This window comes from Emys orbicularis, chromosome 5 (genome assembly GCF_028017835.1).
Source record: "Emys orbicularis isolate rEmyOrb1 chromosome 5, rEmyOrb1.hap1, whole genome shotgun sequence".
In the NCBI taxonomy this organism is placed as follows: Eukaryota; Metazoa; Chordata; order Testudines; family Emydidae; genus Emys; species Emys orbicularis.
In genome coordinates this window covers 92,332,734-92,353,878 of record NC_088687.1, presented here as the reverse complement: position 1 = coordinate 92,353,878, position 21,145 = coordinate 92,332,734, and the positions used below count along the sequence as shown (strand labels likewise).

The following is a 21,145-nucleotide window of genomic DNA, read 5'->3' as shown; positions in this document are numbered from 1 at the left end:
GACATTTTAAACAGAAAAATGCAACTCCAGATTAGAGCTAATTGCATTTGCAAAAAGTCTGCAGTTACTATTGCTAACATTCAGCAGTTGATATAGTTAAACATTTACTTGTCTGTGTTCTAATCTTATCATGTTTTCTAAACTTGTATTTTATTTAATAAATTATCTGTAACTTTAGGATGTTATCAGGTTCTGTTAGTAAGGAAAACATAAACCAGCTGGGCTTTCTTCTTTTGAAACAGTCCTAAGGGACAGTGGACAGCAAACTTGATAAAAGCTTGCAGTGCAACGTGAAGACAAAAAAAAAAGTGTAATTTTGTGCTATGAATGTATCTAGTGGCAGTACACTGAACCAGAGGTGGTACTCCTTTTTATGTGGCATTTTTGGAGAAAAAACACCTCTTGGTTCTGGGCCCCTAGATACTAGAGTTTAAACAAACTGGATGTCATTTGGAGTAGAGCAACAGAAAAAATTAAGATGGAGGGATTGACTTAGAAGGAAAAATAAGTAGAACAAAGTTAACTTTGCTAGACCATGGCTAAAGGGTGAACGTGATCAACTGTAACTATGTGAAGAATGCTAATACCAAGCAGAGAGGGAAATTCTTTGAAGTGGTACAAGAGGGGAATGAATTGGAATTATGGGATGAAATAAGCAAAGGAAATTTTGGCTGAATATCTGAGAATGTCCTAACAATAACATCAAGTAAATTGTACAGAAGTCTTGCAAGAGAAGTGATGGAAGCCCCAATAGTTGAGTCTGGAACAAAACAACTGAAATATATATTGTAGGAAACAAGGCTGCATAGTAGGAGGATGAAATAGATGACTAAGAGGTTTTCTGTAAGGCTTTTCATAGAAATTCAAATCTTAAAAAGGGTGGGTGGCATCAAAGAGCAATTAAGAATATTTTGCTGTTACTGAACTAATATACAACCTTTTAACAGTGTTAACTCCCTAACAAATAGGAAGATAATTGCTGCTGTTGATATAATATATTACTCTTGTTTGTTTAAGCCTAGCTGATCCCTGGTTTTTTAATTGTTTTGTTTTAAATAAATATGCAGCAATAAAGACAAACAATACATGCATACTATGACCACAAAGATCACACTTTCTCCTCATTCGGCAGGGGTGACTCAAGTGTGGCCTGTGCCCATCTGACCTTATACCAAGGTGTGGCCTGCCTCCTGCAACTCTCAAGGTCACTAGTTTGCATTTGGTAAAGTCAAATTTCAAGGTTTCAGTTGGGTTTTAGAGAAAAAAATAATTTATCTGTGTGTGTGAACTTACTCTTTGCTGGGACAAATAAGAAAAGTCATCTCAGGCTAGGAATCATTTTAATGTAATCTGCTATCTCATGCTGTATCCCAAATTGGATGTCATTTTCTTTATCATTCTAATTCTGAAAAAGGAGGCTGTAATAATAATAAAAAATCATAGTTTGACTAGTTTGTCTAAAGCATTTTAAATACACTGAATTGTTTGGATTGCAGTGTTTAATTAAGGTTATTTTTCAATTAATGTTTATATTTAATGTCCAGGTTTAAGTCTCTCAATTTAAATTAGGTGTCCATGACTATATCACAGTTGAAAACTACAAAGATTTTGAGTTCTACACACTTCTTTTACATACATTGGGCCTAATTTCCAAGTGTCTGAACTGTACTTGGTACAGTGGGAAGTGGCTATGGGGGAAGATGGTCCTAAGTCATCTTTTTCGTTTCTGTGTAACTTAAAGCAGTCTAATGGCTGCTCTAAACTACACAAACTAAAATCATCTTCTTAGGACCACCCTGCCAAATGGTCACCCCCATCCCACCTCTGACCTGCTCTAGAATGCCCCCATATTTGGAGAGAGTGGCTGACAGTGGTTTAAGCTGACTTTACACTACTTGAAAATTCCGTTATGTCACAGGAATCACTGCCTAACCAGGGCAGTTTTGTGCCCTTTGCACTGCCAGAAAAGCACAAAAGTTATAGATCTGAGGGCCAAGATCTGGCCCATAGATTAGTTGTGAACCAGAGGAAAATTTTCCTCCTGCATAGTGCAACATAGCATATAGTGACTTAAAAAAAATTGAACAATGAAATCTGTGAAATATAACCTTGAATTGAGCTAATAATCATACAGTCTACTATGACTCCAGAGTGCATTTGTCATCTCAACTTGTATTAAACCAGTGGTCTCCAATCTTTTTACGCACAAGATCACTTTTTGAATGTAAGTGTAACCCAGGATCTATCCTGCCCCTTCCCTGAAGTCCCACCCCCACTCACTCCATTCCCCCCCCCCGTCACTCTCCCCCACCTCACTTACTTTCACCGGGCAGGGGCTTGGGGTTTGGGAGGGGGGTGCGGGCTCTGGGCTGGGGCTGAGGGGTTCAGAGTGTGGGAGGGGGCTCCGTAGAGGGTTGGGGTGCAGGAGGAGGTGAAGGATGCAAGCTCTGGGAGAGAGTTTGGGTGCAGGAGGGGGCTCCGGGCTGGGGCAGAGTGTTGGGGTGCAGGAGAAGGTATGGGTTGCTGGCTATGGGATGGGGGGGGTCAGGGTTGGGGTGCAGTAGGGGACATGGGGTGCTGGCTCTGGGAGGGGGCTCAGGGGCTCCCAGAAGGGGCCAACATGCCCCTGCCCCTCTCTGCAGGCACCGTCCCCGCAGCTCCCATTGGTCACAGTTCTCCATTCTCAGCCAATGGGAGCTGTGGGGGCGGTGCTTGCAGGCAGGAGCAGTGTGTAGAGGGAGACCCCTGCCCCTCCCCCGGGACTGCAGGGGCATGCTGGCGACTAACTGGAGCGGTGTGGGGCTGGCGCAGGCAGGGAGCTTGCCTTAGTGGTAGCCCTGCTGTGCCACCATACTTTTAGCAGCCGGAGATCGTAATCAACTGGGAGAGTCTCCAGGATCGGTCCAGTCGATCGCAATCGACCGGTTGGTGACCACTGTATTAAACACACAAAAACCCTTATTTTTAAAGAACATTATTAAGGTTGCAAAGACATGCACTCAAAAATTAGGAAATGCCAGAATTAAGGTTACCTGTACCACCTTAATTCAGCCCCCTTGTTCATGTGCATTAAGATACAGTTTTAATTACATGATTGCATACTATTTTTTCCCACAGGCCCTCAGTCATTCAGTGTATGAGATGGACCATGCTCCAGGGTTGAATCAGGGTTTTGTAGTAAAGGAGGCAGTTGTCTGTTTCATTTGTTCCAGAAGTTAAAAGGTGTGTAGTGAATGAGGCAGTGGATTGAAGGAAGAGAGAGAATGATTAAGGTAGTTGAATGCTGCTCTTGGAAACTGAATTCTGTCCCTGCCCCTCCCCCAGGTTTCCTGTGTGATCCTGGACAGTCACTTAAACTAGACTTTTCACAGGTGGTTACTGTGTTCCTCATTTTCTCTGGGTGCTTGACTTGAGACTCGGGGGGGTCTGTTTGCAAAAGTGCTGAGCACTCACAGCTGCAACTGAAGTCAATGGGAACTGTGCTTTGACCATATTAGCTGCTATATAATGCCATATATTCTGAAAAATCAGGTCCCAGGTGTGTCAAATCGGGCACCTAAAATTAGTGGAGACTTTGACATTAATTTTTCTGTGCCTCAGTTTCCCATTTGTAAAATGGAGATAATATCCCCTCATTTCACAGGAGTGTTGTGAAAATAATGTAATGTATAGTGATGAGTGCTGTAGAAAAGCCTGTGCGGAAACTAATAATTCTGTCTTCAGAGCAGTGTTTGAGTACTGTGCAGTAAATAAAGACTAGGGTCACACATCGAACAATGAGGAAAAAAATACTGACTAGCTCCTTGTTAATTGAGCACCATCTATCTTGTGAACTGAATGAGGCAGGAGTCCTATGGAAAAATTTATGTGATCATGTGATTACAGACTGTATCATAATTCATGTGCACAAGGAGGCTGAATTAAGGTTGCACAGGCAACCTTAATTCTCGCATTTCCTAACTTTGCATGCTTGACTTTGCATCCTTAGTGTGTGTTTTAATGTAGCTTTGGGTGTAATTTCCCAGGATTTAAAAAAACTAAACTGAACAAAAAAAAATTGTCATGTGGCATAATATTGACATCCACCTAAATCCTCAACTGTATTGGAACCTTTAGATCTTCCGCATAGACCTCTGCCTTTTGAGCTAACAGAGTAACTAACTGATAGAGGATGACAACCTACTATTGTTATATGGACCAACGCTAGATGGGGATGAGACATTTTGACATTGTTTTTCATAGATATTTGCTGACAGCAGAGGAATAGTGAGACTAGAATCTTGAGTTCCATTCCTGGCTCTGGAGGGGAGTGTGGTCTAGTGGGCACAAACTCTTCTTCCTGTACCTCTCCCCAGGCTTGCATGTCTTCTGCCCCATCCTTTCCAAAGTGTCCCTGTGCCGTCTTCCCCACCCCTGGTTTCTTGTCCCAGTCCCTTTATCCTCACCTAGCCAGTCCCAGTCTCTCTAACTCAGGCTTCTCATCCTAGTCCCAGTTCCTCCATCCCCATAGCTCCTTGTCCAGTCAATCCCAGCTCCCCTTCCTGGCTCCTCATCTAATCTGCCTCCACATTCTCTGCCTCTGGTCGTCCTCCTCCTCCTGCATTCCATGCCCTCACTGGCTCCCAGTCCCTGTTTCCATCACTAGACTCTTCATCCAATTTCAGTGTTTGCCTCACCCCCCCACTCCTCTTTGCCTTGCCAGTCCAGTTCTCTACTCGCACCTTGGCTTTTCATCAAGTCTGTTTCCCCAGTTCCCATACCTCATTCCTTCCCCACCTCACGAGTTCTCAGTCCCAGTCTCCTTGCTCAAATAGTTCCTGTCTTCCCACGTAGCTCTTTGTTTCATATTGAATCCCTACTCCACTGCCTATCTAATCAGTTCAGTCTCCTCTCCCTGCCAGCCTCTTTCCCCTGCCCCCGCTCCTTGTCTCAATCTAATCATCCCACACCCCCAATCTGACTCTTACCCCTCTGCTTTCAAATCAGATAGCTTCCTCTGTGCTGCCTGGACTTCAGCAGGAGGAGCATTGAGACCACAAGAGGGACAGTTTTTTGCTTTTCAGTTCTGTTCCAGACCCAGTCTGGCCTGCAGCAGCTATTGCAGAGAAAGTCTTGTCACTTCCTGTAGCCCAGGGCTGGAGCTTGCTTAGTTGCTCAATACAGATGGGAATCTTCAGTGAGTTTAGATGCTAAATTCAATCAAGTCTCTGCTGAGTATGTGCAAATTACAAATTTTCAGAAGCTTATAATTTGGCCAAATTTGGTCTGATATTCACAGGGACAGCAGAAGACAAATCCATGATACAAGCCACAGTCCAGTGTCCTAGTCACTAGGCCACTGCAGGATGTCATTCAAGCTATTAACTGCAGATAAGTGACATGTGAAAGAAGTAATTTTCAGTTTCACTTTTCTGTTTTCTTTTGTTTATCTGACAATGTGATAATTTTTAGGCCAATCAGATAGCATTTATAGTGGTATGTTTACACACATTGCTTCTACACTTATTTTAATGTTTTCTTTTATCAAGGGTCATGACCAAAGTTCAACACTTGCCCAGCACTCTATTGAGCTGACATTACCCAATCACCATCCCTTTCACAGAGACTTGCTTCGATATGCCAAATTGATGGAGTGGCTAAAAAGTACAGATTATGGAAAATATGAAGGGTTAACAAAGGTATGTGACTCAGATATTGGATAAATTCTCTCTAGTGCTATGTGTTCCATTATTTTTGGATGAGTGTCTTATTCTCAATTTGAATGTTAAATTGTGATTAAAAAAATCACAGCTCAGCTCTTTTAATCCCTGATCCTTCTTTCCCTACTTTTTTTCTTGGTATTATCGTCATTTACTGTGATATACACTGTAAACTCCTCCAGAGATAGGTGATCTTTTTAATATCTGTAAAGCACCATACAAAGTTATGGCACTTAATAAATATGTGATACCTTTAAATACACATTTTTCCATTGTGTGCCCTAATGGCATACATAATTAAAAAAAAAAAATTCTGGAAAATAACTCTGGTATAAATGGTCTTCCTAGTTCCACTGAACTCATTGTTAATCCATTGTTTGTTTTTTATGCAAAACTTTTTAGAGGCTATTTTAAATAAAATAGAAAATCTCAATTTTAGTTATTTTTAAAAATTTGTTTTTGTAAGTTGTTTGTACAGGTTTTTCAAAAAATACCATGAAGTGAAAAATTAACCACAGATTGTACAGAAATTGTGCAGGTGTAACTGAAGGCAACATTTGGCCCTTAACAGTGAGTTTTTTGCTCTTATTAAGCACGCTATTTTTAAGGCCGATAACAATGGATGACAATTATTAGCAATCCTGATATTGACAATTTTCTGTTCTGAGCAACTTTTTTGCTAGGAACCAACCCAATCCGATTGACTTCAATGTTAATGGTATTTGGCTATTAGCAACTGTCATGCCATTTACTGACCACTTGTTTTTGCCGTACAGCCCCACAGGTCCCCACTTCCTGTGGAAAGCCCCAGATACAGGCAGGTTTGCATGGCTGCTGCCAGGGAGAGAAGCACTTGGTCACACTGATCCTGGGCTCCTGAAGCAGTCTGGACAGTGCATGGAAAGGGGCTGTGCAACCCCGCAGGCACCCGGTGCCTCTGCTTCCTGTAGAAAGCCCCAGCATTCAGGCTACAGCCCCACTGCTTCCCTTCCTACAGCCCACCCTCCCAGCTTCCCTTCCCACTGTCCAAGCCTCCTGTGTTTTCTTCTGTGTTGGTGGTGGGTACCTAGCTGCAGGGCTGCTCTGCGCTGTTGTCCTGGGCATGGGTTTTTTGCCTATTGGCAACTTTTGGTTATTAGCAACTTTCTGCTAGGAACTTAGAGGTTGCTAATGAGTGTCATCCGTTGTAAATTCAGTCAGTCTTAAGTATTAGAGTTTTAAAGCAGACTCCTAAAAATGATTCTGAAACATTCAACTAGTTGTGTTTTCTTTCATGTCATATAAGAAGAAGTTGGGTTAAATGCCCAGTAGAAGACTGACGTCTTTTACAAAGAAAGTAATTTGGTCCCCATTTTAGTCAGCATTCATATAAATTAGGTATGTAGCCTATTAGACAGTCTCTGTACTGTCTGAGACTGAATGGTAAATTTCTAGAACATTTTCATACCTTTCAAGTGTACGCAAACTATATTTGATAACCTTCCTTGGTATCCTGTTTTAATTTTCCCTCGTTCTTTCGATTTGTTTGAATTGGGCTGTAAGCTAAAGTTAGGGATATACTCGGAAAACAACAGTCCTTTTACTGGAATTCTTTGTCTTTTGCAGCTTTGTAGTTAAAGTAGTGCTTTTGAATAATTAATATAATATTCAAATGAGCAAATGAATCAATAACACTTTCTGTCTAACTGTGAGCTCAATGATTATTAGTGATGTAACTTAAAAGGTAATGAATTATTTAGTTCCCCCCCCCAATAATGAAAGTAAGTAACCCTGTGACTGCCAAGAGGACTTATTTTGTGCTTGTAATGTTTTTTGATAGAAATAATAAAATGCAATAACTTCCAAGAACTGAAACTAGATTTCCCTACTAGCACTGGTTTGTGGCTATTGAAAAACTATTTATTTTGCTTAATGATCTAATTTGTTTTACTTGCAGAGAAATAATTGTAAAAATAATGGACTGAACACTATTGTGGAAAGTAGAAGTAGTTACCGTTGTATGTAAAAGTGGTGATAGTAGTTTAGCAATTTTGGGAAAGGGCTGAGTTCCTACTACTAGTATTTCAAGGCAAAATAGAGGGTAATAGGATATGTGTGTAATATGTGCTTGTGTGTGCGCACACATACAACCCTAAAGATAGGTATTTGCATGTCCTCCTTGTCACATGCGCCTATGCACACATGCACATATGGTTTAATAGGGAAAGGGCATGTGCACTTATTCTTCCAATATGTTCTTGTTATGTTTTTGTACTGATAGTTAGGAATAGATAAGCAATTTATGGAGGGATTTATGGACTCGCTATGCCAAGTGATTAATATTTGAGGATATATGAAAACAAATACCTCCAGAATGCACTTCCATTTGTGGTGCTGAATAAGAGATTGTTTTACATAGCGAATTCAAGTTATAAATCAAGCAATTGGACTGTCAAATAATTTATACTTTAGTTGTGAGAAGTTTTTTGCTTTTTGAAATGTAAACTTTCTTAGCAACAATGCAAGGCAAAATTAAAGCAAGCTTCTTCTATAGTTTACAGTAAAGAAGATACATACAACAAATAAAGGACCAGTATCACTGCATCTGGTGGCAGGGAAGTGGAATTTATAACATCTTGAGCTATCTTTGCCTTCTATTTCTCAGCAGGGGTTCATCCTGTGGGAAGGCAAACTTTCAGGGGTTTTGCCTGGGGAGTACATCTTTTTATTTGCTGCTAGAGGCTCAGTAAGAGCCCAGTAGCAGAGGTTGTAAAGGGGATGAGTTGAATTATCATGTCCCCCTGCCACTCTGGTCACCCCCAATAACAGTGGGCTGTGCTGGCCATTTATACTCCCCCTGTGGTGGGGAGGTTGCAACATACCCCAGTGGATTTGTTGCTTTGAAGCCTCTGCTGGTAGCATAGACCTCTAAGGTTTTATATAGTCCAAATCTTTAGATGCAAGGCACCAAGAGCATTAGCTTGTTCATTTTATTTGCAGGTTGCCATTTATAATTCTGGGTTATTTCATTTGTTCAGATTACAGTACGTATGCTAAACTGTTTTTGTTTTTCACTTAAGAATTACATGGATTATTTATCACGGCTATATGAAAGAGAAATAAAAGATTTCTTTGAGGTTGCCAAGATTAAGATGACGGGCACAACCAAAGAAGGAAAAAAGTTTGGTAAGCTTCCAAAAGACACATACCTTTGCTTTAGTTTTTTGTTTGTGTTGTAATAAACATTTATGGCAAATCATCCAGAGCCAACTTTGTAAAAGACTGTTTTGTGCCTGAACTGGAAAGATGCTACATTTGGCAGACATGGCTGAAGTCAGAGAACAAATATAGGATCATCAAAAATGTATTAGATACACTGCAAAAGCCCTCTGTGACACACTTGTAGTAAATTCAGAGGGAGTTGAATGAGTGAGATAACTTGAAGAATGAGGCATGGCACTATATACGTCACTGTGAATGCAGATCACTGTTTGAGACCTGACAACACATTTATTGTTTAAAAACTTCACTTAGTGGGATTTTAACGCTGAAGCACATTTGGAAAAACAAACACACATTTTATCTAAAGAAAACTATTTGGGCAGTGTTTTAGTTACTTGTGCTACTAAGAGATTTGTATTTTAATAAATACTTATGAGGGATTTTGAGGAAGCTAACTTAAACACTAATTCTGCCCATGGGGATGTACATACATGGGTTTCAAAGGGAGCTGTACATGCATCTGAGGTTGGAAATTGTATTTAGTTTTCCTTTTGATGGGTGCATGTATCCCCTTTGGGAAAAGGAGTTCACGCATGTGTATGAAAGGGAATCTATACCCAAAATAACATTGCAATTTAGCAGCAAATAATAAGGAAAAACAGGTAAAAGGTAGATGGATTTGTATGCAAGATGTACTGTATTTTAATGTTTGGTATAGACATATAGCCTTTAATCTCCCATCATTTTACAATTGAAATGAAAGAATGCAATTAATTCTGCTTTGCCTGTTTTAATATAGTGAGCTAAATCTTTGATGCACTTTCTCAGATGATATATTCTATTTGTTAATATGCCTAAATTTGCCAAACCAGATAATTGAACATGGAGCACAAATGGTTCCCTAAAGTTTTCAGAAAAACAGCTTGAAGCGGAAGGAGTCCTGAATCTTGAAATGTTAACCTACCTCGTTGGTCACGAGTTTAAAAAAAAAAAAAAAAAAAAAAAATTCTCCCTTCTCCCTGCCTCTTAAAATAACCCTATATTTTTTTCCATTATTTTTTTTACTATTCCCTTGTGATCCACTTTGGGAGGAAACAACGTTACCCATAGTAATTATGTTCTGGACTTAGGACACATTATTGTGAACTGTGGATAACAGATCTTTGTTTTAGAGGAAAGAGGTTATTCATATATGTGATTTAAAAAGATCCAAGAGAATTTCTGTTAAGATTCATATTTGTGTAAACTTTGACTACATTTTTTTAAAGCCTAGCAATCTTTTCAGTCTAGCAAGAGGGTGGAGAAACTTTCTACCAATGTATCTAGTGTAAGATTAATTACTTTTGTAACAGTTCTACTTAAACGTAGACATATTCTTTTATAGTTTGTCCTGTAGCAAACCAAACTGTTGCTTTCTCAGACCTTCAGTAAGCCAGGAAAGAACTTCCTTCTAGTAGGACATTCTGAGATATGTCCTCCAGTATTCATGCAGAGACTGAGCAGAATCTCTTCCTCAAGGAGTGAGTGGATAGGCTTTAGTCATTGCACAGAAACAGAACTGGCATTCTGCAGCTGCATTTATGGGGGAAATTCCTCGCTACCCAGCCCAGGAATTAATGAGCAGCTTTCATGGATGCATATCCCAGAATCATGGATTGTCCGTGGAGTCCACAAATAAATTTAACCTGAATTAGATTATAGTGGTAGTATAGGAAAATACACTGCTCTGCACTGTTCATGTTCTTAATGTTATCAGTTGTGCAAAGGGAGGGAAAGAAGCATCTCAGATCTTTGCAGATAAATAGTGTTTCATTTTGCCTTTTAAATGTCAGCTGATTTTTTAAAAAATGAATGCAAAAACCTATTTAACAATGCCAAATTAAAAAGACTTGTGCATTGGAGGAAGTTAGTGCATATTCCTAAAAGATGTTTTGTTAAATTAATGTGCATTTATTTAATAATGAAAAAATTACTGTGTAAGGAACACACAGAGGCTTTTTACAGAGTAGATTTTGGGGGATCAGACACTGCCAGTCTTTGAGCTATGTTGGTGTTCTCTTGCCTTTTGCTTCTTTGCAGTTTCTGGAATGAAGCTTCAATTTGAACATCTTAAAACAGAGAGGATCTGCTGGGAGAATTCTTTTGGTGCTCTGTACTAGCACATGGCTCTTTTTTTTGGGAAGACAGTCTGACACAAAAAAGAGAGCAGTAAAACTTCTGGGTTGCAGTGCAAATTCCTCCTTGCCTTAACAGGGTGTACTTTTCTTCCTCTGAAGCTAGAAACTTGTTACCTTCAGTGCATTTAAATACAATGAGCTGAGAATGGGAAAGAATCCTAGAATCTTAGAAATGTAGGGCTGGAAGGGATCTCAAGAAGTCATCAAGTCCACCCCTCTGTGCTGTGGTAGGACCAAGTAAACCTAGACCATCCCTGACAGATGTTTGTCCAACTGATTTTTAAAGGATATCAATGATGGAAACTCCACGACCTCCTTTGGAAGCCTATTCCAGAGCTTAACTACTATTACAGTTAAAAAGTTTTTTCTATATCTAACTTAAGTCTCCCTTGCTGCAGATTAAGCCCATTGATACCTGTCCTAACCTCAGTGGACCTGGAGAACAGTTGATCACCTTTCTCTTTATAACAGTCCTTAGCATGTTGGAAGATTATTATCAGGTCCCCAAATCAGTCGTCTTTTTCTCAAGACTAAACATGGACCTTTTTCTCAACCTTTCCTCATAGATCAGGTTTTCTAACCCTTTTATCATTGTTGCTCTACTCTGGACTCTTCAGTTTGTCCACATCCTTTCTGAATTGTGGTGCCCAGAGCTGGACACAGTACTCAAGCAGGGGCCTCACCAGTGCTAAGCAGAGCAGGACAGTTACCTCCCGTATCTTACATACAACACTCCTGTTAATACACCCCAGAATATTAGCCTTTTTTGCAGCTGCATCACATTGATTAATCATGTTCAGTTTGTGGTTCACCATAACCCCCAGATCCTTTTCAGAAGTACTACCGCCTTGACAGTTAGTCCCCATTTTGTAGTTGCAAATTTGATTTTTCCTTCCTAAGTGAAGTACGTGTGCACTTGTCTTTATTGAATTTCATCTTGTTGAATTCAGACCAATTCTCCAATTTGTGAAGGTCATTTTGATTGTTCAGCCTGTCCTCCAAAGGGCTTGCAACCCCTCCCAGCTTGATGTCATCTGCAGATTTTATAAGCATACTCTCTACTCCATTATTCAAGTCATTAACGAAAATATTGAATAGTACTAGACCCCAGATTGACCCCTTTGGATTCCTACTAGTCATGCCCTCCTAATTTGACAGCAAACCTCTTTGAGTACCATGTGACAACAGTATGTCCTACCTACCAGATGATACTTCCACAGCAGCCCGACCATTATATACCTTTGTCTAAGGATGGTCCTTGGCTATATTTCTTTGTTCTGCAGCGCCAGTCTATGGGCTTGGGGATCAGTGGATCTATGAAGAAACCAATACCAAATATGCAGTACTGTGGTAAAAAATAAAATAGTGCAGATAAAAATTAAGCTGGAACTAAATCTGAGTCTGACATCCTAAAACTGTCTGCGTTGGTGCCTAGTTGAGAAATCGGTGTTGAAGAGCATTTGCACATCTGAATTTGTACAAATGAAAGTAAATACCTATCCTCTTAGAATAGGAACAGCTTGCCAGCTCCACTCTGATGGGGTGGTTCTTTGAGGGATTGTACACATAAACATTTCACTGTAGATGTGTGTCCAGTGCATCCGAGTCAGAGACTTTTGCGAGCAGTACTGCTAGGTGGCGCACAGGCTCCTGCTCAACATGTGTTCTCAGGAGAGGGCATAAAAGGGGCATGACCACAGTCTTCCTGGTCCCGAAGAAATCTGGTGGCTTCCAGAACTATTTCAAAAGCCGAACTATTTCATCAAGAAAATCAAATTCAGAATGGTCACCCTCGCTATTACCCCTTCCATGGAGACAAGACATATATTTTCATGTGGCACTTCATCCCTGCCATTGAAAGTACCTTCAATTTGTGGTAGGTACCAATGATTAACTGTACATGGTGCTTCTCTTTAGTCTATCTTCAGCCCTGAGTATCTTCACCAAATGCATGTTGGGGGTAGTTACTCACCTCCATCATTTGGGTATTCAAATATTCCCTTACCTGGATGATTGGCAGATTCATGCAGCATCGAGCGACCAGGGCCAGAACAGCATCCTTGTCATCAGACAAGTGTTCTGCTGTCTAGATCTGAAACTAAATTGGACAAATCGCAATTACAACCAACTCTCAATGCATAACTTTCATAGGAATCCACCTCAATACCGGGACTGTCATGGCTTATCTTCCAAACAAGAGGTATCAATCTATAGCCATCCTTTCCAAAAGCCTCAAGTCCAATCTAACAACATCAGTGCATGCCTGTCTTCAGCTTCTTGGCCACGGGGCCTCATGCATGTATGTAACTCCACATATGAGGCTTCAGTCAGTGTATTGGTTTTTCAAGTAGTTCTGTGAGCGTTGACCAGGCTTCTATTTCTACGTTACATCAGCCAATAGATAATTTTTCCATCTTTTCTCATCCTTTCATTTTTTTCTATTTTTGAAATGCCAAATCAATGTTTACCCTCCTGTTCCTACACCTGTATATGGGATTTAAACTTTGTCCTCTCCAAACTGATAGGACCCCACTTCGAGCCAATGGCTACAATTTCATTATCTTTATTTTCTCTAAAGAAAGTGATTCTTGGTGGCAGTCATTTCTACAAGGAGGATTTCAGAACTTTAAGCTCTCTTGGCTGACCCTCCTTTCATGGTCTTCCATAAGGACAAAGTATCTCTTAGTCCTCACCCTAAGTTTATGCCTAAGGTAGTGTCAGTCTTCCATTTAAACCAAACAATCTTTTCATATTTTTCCTGAAATCCCATTCATTTAAGACTGAAGAAGCATTCCATACTTCATAGAGCACTGGCATTTTACTTGGACCACACTAGGTCTTTCAGGTCTTATCCCAGGCTCTTTGTAAGCTATGCTGAAAGAATTAAAGGTCAATCAGTGTCATCTTGGCAAATCTCATGCTGGGTTTCTGACTGTATGAAACTCTGCTACGATCTTGATAAAGTCTCTCTATTGAGAATAACCTCTCACTCCACTAGGGCTCAGTCCACCACATCACCATTCCTGAGCAATCTTCCAATAGCTGGTGTATGCAAGGCAGCAACATGGTCGTCTGTGCATACTTTTCCCACTCATTACACCATGAGTCAAACCTCTTGAGATGATACCAACTTTGCAAGTTGGTGGTACAATCCCTATGTAGATGATCCAAAGTCCTTCTACCTGTAAGGGAATGTCTGAGGAATCATCTCCAGTGGAATGTGTATGTGCACAATGACTCAAAGGAGAAAAAAGGTTATTTATCTGTACAGTAACTATTATTCTTTGAGGTATGTTGTGCACATATACATCCCACGACACTCCCACCTTCCCCGCTACTTTGGACTTTACTTAAAGCAGTGCGAAGGAATGGACAGGTAGGCGGCAGCCATGCCTGTTTTATGCCATCACCTGAGAGCATGAGGACCACCTAGTGGTAGTATTGGCAGAAGTCTCCAACTCGAGTGCAGTAAGTGCACATTCACCTAAAATGGAATGTGTATGCACAACACCTCTCAAACAACAATAGTTACTGTACAGATAAGTAACCATTTGGGTTTTTTGCGGCTGTAACTTGAAAAATTCATGCTTACCAAGAATTGTTGAATCCTACTAAATTTTGCTTCTTGAGCAGGTGTGCAAGTGCTTTCTACTGGTGAACTTAGAATCCTTTACCACAAACAGGGAAATATTATCTTGTCACAGGGTACTCTAAACTTCTTACTAAAATGCAGTTTTTTGCTTGAGGAAACTACTTATTTTATTTTTCAGAGACCAGCAGGATATTCAGGGGATAAACCTTTTAAAAATGAGTTGTATCTTTATGTAAATGTTTTTGTTGGTAGTGACTTTTTTCTTAGCCTGCAAATTGGGAAATTCTTGATGCAACCTGATTGAAAAATACATTACTTCTCACTGTGAAAAGCGAAATTAAGTTGTCAGCAACAGCAATATACAATAGGCTGGCTGGTCTTATTAGGGAAAAGGATATTATTGAAAGGACTTTTGCAGAATTAATAGATTTTTAGTTAAAGAGCTGGAAGATGATGTAGGTAGCCCTGATGTAGTACAAGTCTAAGCAGGATTAATCTGTTTGCATTTCTCTTTGTTTGGTATCAATATGATTTACAGTTTATTTGCACACTGTTCCTGTAAACTGCAAATCTTATCCAATATCAATCTTTGCAAATAAGACTCACTATTTTGGTGGTCTTTTCTGTGTTAAGGAGAATTTGATGTATAAATGTTTAACAAGTCAGAGTTTTCCTACACATTTTGTTTAAAAAAAAAGAAAGTTTAATGTTTTGAAACGTATACTGTGTTTTCCATGTAGTTAGATACTGAATTTCTAGAACAGCACCTCCCCAACTACATGTGTTTGCAACTATAGTTACTTGCTGGTTATAGTTCTCTGCATGTTTCTTTCCAGCTAGTGCTTAACTTGCATCTTGTGCATGGTTTGTGCAAACTGCATTTTTAACTTGTCTTTGTCTTTGATGCTTGCAACCTAATCCATGCCAGCTACACTGCCTCGAAAAGAAAGTGCTGTCAAACAGGAAACAGAGAGTGAGTATGACTAGTGCATTAGTATGTATTGTCAATGCATGTGTGTCTATGTGTAGGTGTAGTTATATATGATGGAAAACCCATTAACCCTAAAGCTGACAGTTCAGGGTGCAATAAGTATTTGTAAGCAAAACACATCCAAGAGATGTTGAACATAGTTGGTAATTATATTACTTTGAACATACAGAATTAAAATTAATAATGGTTTCTCTGTGATTGATATTTATGAAGATTTACCACAGCATTTTACTTGCAGTTTGAATATAGCAGGAGATGTTGCTCTTAACTTTGTTTTTGTACTGAGGTCTCTCATCATAGCAAGAGCTCTTCCTTAAGTCCCCTTCTCCTCCCACCCCACTTTATTCCCAGCTGTCATCAACCAAAAGAATGTGAACTATGGAAAAAGCAAGTCCAAGAGAATATGGAGAATATCCTCAGATACTCAAGTGTTTTCTCTACTATTTTCCTTTCAGAATAATTTCCCCACCGTCTCTCTTTGCTCTGTGTGCTGCTGGAAGATGCTCTTAACGCATCATAACTGGAGTTCCCATCCAGCTTTCCTCTCAGAAAGGAGAGTATCTGCCCCAGCATATTTGCTATACGTGCTAGTCCCAGGTGCAAGATGCCCAAAGTGGTTTCTGATGTCAGTTTTCCTATGTTATTCTACAATGCAGACTTAGGTAGCTGCATTGTAATTAACTCTGAAAACACTTAAATATTCCAGTTAGGCTTGTAATGAAGAAACATGTGTATACCACAAAACCACTTACAGATAAGGTACAAACTATTCAGTAGAAAGAATATTGACAATCTCTGTGGGGACTAGGAGTGCTGTTTTGGATATACCTCTATTGTTCTTTTCAAATTTATTTTATTCCACCTACGCTACCATCTTTCATAGTTTCATTATTTCATAGGTCTTCATGGAAGTTCTGGAAAATTGACTGGATCGACCTCTAGCCTAAATAAACTCTCTGTTCAGAGTTCAGGAAATCGCAGGTCTCAGTCATCCTCACTGTTGGATATGGGAAACATGTCTGCCTCGGACCTTGATGTGGCTGATAGAACTAAATTTGATAAGGTAAAACAAAAAAATGTAATGTAATATTTCTCCTTGGTTTTGAACTTTAATTGTCATGAATCCACATTTTGTTTACTGTCTGAAAATGTTCATTAGTGCCCAGGAGTCCATATATATGTATAATGCTTTCAGTTCATTTAGCATGAATACATATATGTCAACACTTAAATTTGATATGCATTGTGCATTTGCTCAAGACTCTGTAACAGATTTAATTTTGGAGAGACGAACTTTAACCATAGTTAAGATTGCAGTTGTTTTCATTATAAGCCCAGTTTTGCTGCACCTCCTCAAAAGTTCCCAAACAAAGGAATGTTGGCTAAAAAATTGGTGGGTTGAGTATGGGACCAACTTATTTTTTTTCTACCAAATATGAAACGAATTGATCATGAAATTGCTGAATTATGACACCGTCCTAAGGGAGGAGTTCAAAAAGTATTGTGATGTGTTTTGTAAATTTGTTGGCAAAACTGGAAAGAAGGAAAGAGAATCTAGTTTACTAGACCATCCAGTAGAGATCTAGTACACAAGACAAAAGAATAATTTAAATAAATACCAATTTCTAAAATTAACCATTTAAACATCAGTTGCACATCTTCTCTGGCTGCCTTAAACTATGGTGCCAAATGATTGCTGGAGTTCTTTCCTTTTCTTTCCTTTTCTTTTAAATGAAGGCTAAGTCTGTAGCCCTATCCCTTGCAGTAATAGACCTAAAAGTGTAAACCAGTGTTTAGGGAGGATTCTCAATGGATAAGGGAAAATTTTCCTACCAAAACTGTTTTTAGTCTTGCAAAATATTATAAGTTAAGATATATTTTTAAAAAGGACGAGGGGAACCAATTATAGTCTTCTAATACTTTTTTTTGCCAAGTGCTATCGTGAAAATGGAAAGTGGGGAAACAATTAAAATTAAGTTTTATAGGATTATTTTATTTGAGGAGATGAATACCTCTTTTTTGTTGCCTAGCACCACCAATCCTTACGATCTTTTCCCTGTTTAATTGTTGTATTTTGGGTAACTGCAGTTTACCTGTAAGGATTTTAACCTCTAAGTTATTGACATACACTTGCAGTCATAACTGGTGTTTTTCTATGAAACTGAATTAAAATCATGGTCCTGTCTGTGAAAATCAGTAATTTTTGTAAGAATTCTGATATTCTGTTACAAGTCTACAAAAATAGATATAATCCCTTCAAATGGTTTGGTTTTTGTTTTCTTCTTTTAATTATTTTAAAAAGCCCTCGTCCTGTATTTCTGCATGTAATCTTGTGTGTGATGAAGAAATGTATACGCAGAGTTATGTAATTTGTTGTGCTTGCCCAATAACTTTTTGAATAAATCTTCCCCTAATTAGTTTCTAGTGATTGGATTTACTGCTTAAACTTAGTAGTGTGGTAGGTAGGGTTTAACAGTTACCATGCATTTAGTCCCTAAATACTTGCAAAGAAACTGATTTAGTTTCCTGTATGCAGGTGACACAGTAGACTAGAAATGTCTTACAAAGACTCTTTATGGATTGGCGGATGACAATTTTAATAAATTAAAATGTATGCCAAAAAGTAGCTTCACTGTTTAATTTGATTATATTTAAAAATAACTCAAGATCACCTCTGTATTCCAAAAGTGAATACAAAAACTTATTTACCAATTTCACCAGATGCTAGTACTTAATACACAAACTTTACTGTGAAGCAGTTAGGGTTGGAACATACAGAACACACCTGACACAAACCCACAAAGAAATGGTATGTTAAACCACTTAACATACCCTCTATTCATCCACTCACAGGCACCCACCTTACCAGTTCCACAACTACAGTATTATTTGCTACGGATCATGCACCAAAGTCTTTTGCTGTGTCCCACTCAATCTGTGCTTCTGGGCACACACCTTTACCACGCTACCATATGCCAACAGAACACACTGCTGCACTAAATATCCAAAACTAATAATCTGAAACTGCAGCATAGTATTTGAAATGTTTTTCCAATATAAGAATAGCAGCTAGCATAGCTTCATCTACTGTGAATAGAAACTCTTCTGTGAACTACTTCCTATTTTCTTGTTCCCTGCAACTACATTGGTAGTATGATTGCTTAACAGTCTATAACTGTACCAGGTATGGATGCAATTTGTTTGGTTATAACCTTATTTGAAAAAGGTTGTGACAACACTGTTACAACCTCTCATGTGGCCAGATAGCTAATGGGTTTTGAATTAGTAAATACTTCATCCTGTAGTCTTAGAATTCAGTTGGCAAACTCCTGGGGGCGGGGGTGGGGGGAAGGTAGGGGCAGGAGAGACGGGCACCATTCCATTTTCCTTTCTCCCTCTTCCTCTCATATTTAAAGTGGATAACAAAGAATTATGTTTCACATGGTAGTAAAACTTTATGTAAATCTACCTTTTTAAAATATCACTGTTTTACTGTTAGAACTTTTGGAAATCGTATCAGGCTATTGTTCCTATTGCTTTTATATGTTCAAGTAGTAATCTGTCTTTGGAGTTTGAGTGCAGAAGGTATTATATGGAACAAACTGTGATGCTTCTTGGGGTACCTAGGACTGTGAGTTACCTTGTTATTCCCTTGCCTCCAGTGAGAGACTTGCTAGTGCGTAATTGAGTGTCAGCTCTCTGACACCTCTGGCCTATAAGCAACTCAAACAATTTCCTCAGGGCTATGCCAGCCCTTACTTTGGCTTGCATGTTAACAGTAGGCATACATACCTCAATTGCTGAGCCCCTGTGAAGCACTCCCCTGTAATGTCCAGCCCCTAACCACTGGACACTTGCTGAAATTAGCAGGTTTGCTATCCCTAAGCAGACGTACACACGAGCCTGTTTGATTCAACTGAGGGTCAGCTCTTATGTAACATCGCAGCAGTGAGAGATATTTATATTTATGAAAACAATCATAATTTTATTATCAAAGGTTAAAATTTAATGGATAGTGAGTAAGGATAATAGAGACTGAAAGGTTACATACAAAACAAAATCAATACAAGCTTCCTAGAAACTAAACTTAACTTTACCAGACTAACCATCTGTCTAAAAGCAGACTTTATATTCCCCAAAGCTTTCTTGCAGCATTTCTAACCTAGACTGATTGGGAACATGTTTTCACAAATGTCATAACATAACAGTTACTTCTTCAGGTACAGGATAAAGAGGTGTCCTTTTGTCTTCTCCAGCCTCCACAATTGATTGCTTGTTCCCAGAGTCAGGATGACCCTGGTGGTCTATTCTCTAGCATGCCAACACCATGTTGACTTGTATGCAAACAGGGTTTCCATTGTGTTGGCTTACTATACTTAATTTACATGTAAACTAAGGCAGACAGGTGAATATACATCCTTTGGCAGAAATCTGTTTGTCAACCCTGCCTTGATTCAGACTTTTTAAGAATATATTTTTATTGCGTGTGTATCAAGGGCAGCAGAGCCTGCCCAAAAGTGGGGAGGCCGGGGGCCAGGACCAGGGCCCTCCACCCTTCCTCTTCCATCCAAGGCCCTGCCCCCAGCCAAACCAGAAGCTGAAGGAGGCTGGGAGCCATGGACCCTCCACCTGCCAAGGGAGGAGGTCCAGAACAGCCCCTGGCTTGTGTCCGCACCCAGGGCAGGAAGGTCCGTGGCTCCCCACAGCTGCCCGGGCCACACACAGCTCTTACCTGGACTTGGCTCCAGCTGGGGGGCTACAGCCCGGACATCGTAAGAGCCGTGTGAGCAGCTGTGGGGTGCTGCGCCACAGACCATCCATCTGCCTGGGATGGGGGGCCCAAGAGCAGCCCCCGAGCCTGTGTCCTCACCCCATGGGCTCCCCCAACCCAGGGCAGGTGGGTCTGTGGCCCGGCACCCCACAGCTGCCTGGGCTCCCTGGCTGGGCTCCAGCTGCTGGCCTGGCCGGGGGAGCCTCAGGGTGAAGAGGAGCAAAGTGGATGGGCCACGGCCCCCTGGCTCCCCCTATTCTGGCACCACTGGTGTGTGTCTATCCATCATGTACATTTCACAATATTAATGATCAGTGTGAACCCAGCTTTTATTAAAGATCTCACATGATATTCTTTATGGATATATACTATGAATGCAGTGTGCTAGGTGTAGTTAGTTTGTCAGGCCTATTAGGAGTTGTTACAGAACAGTGAACCCTTTGCCAGCTGGCATCGAGTAGTTCTTAGGCCTGGTCTACACTATGACTTTAATTCGGATTTAGCAGCGTTAAATCGAATTAACCCTGCACCCGTCCACACAGCGGAGCCATTTATTTCGAAATAAAGGGCTCTTAAAATCGATTTCTGTACTCCACCCCGACGAGCGGAGTAGCGCCAAAATCGATTTTTGTCAATTCGAATTAGGGTTAGTGTGGCCGCAATTTGATGGTATTGGCCTCCGGGAGCTGTCCCAGAGTGCACCATTGTGACCGC

General features: G+C 40.1%; 1 protein-coding gene across 1 annotated transcript in view; it reads left to right on the top strand.

Annotated features, from left to right (window-relative positions):
• Positions 1 to 21,145, top strand: part of EXOC1 (exocyst complex component 1) — a 63,114-nt gene that overhangs the window by 21,883 nt on the left and 20,086 nt on the right. The window contains exons 9-11 of the mRNA XM_065404752.1: positions 5,529 to 5,678; positions 8,759 to 8,864; positions 16,560 to 16,723. Of these exons, the coding sequence (XP_065260824.1) occupies positions 5,529 to 5,678; positions 8,759 to 8,864; positions 16,560 to 16,723 (420 nt within the window). The remainder of the gene's footprint in view (positions 1 to 5,528; positions 5,679 to 8,758; positions 8,865 to 16,559; positions 16,724 to 21,145) is intronic.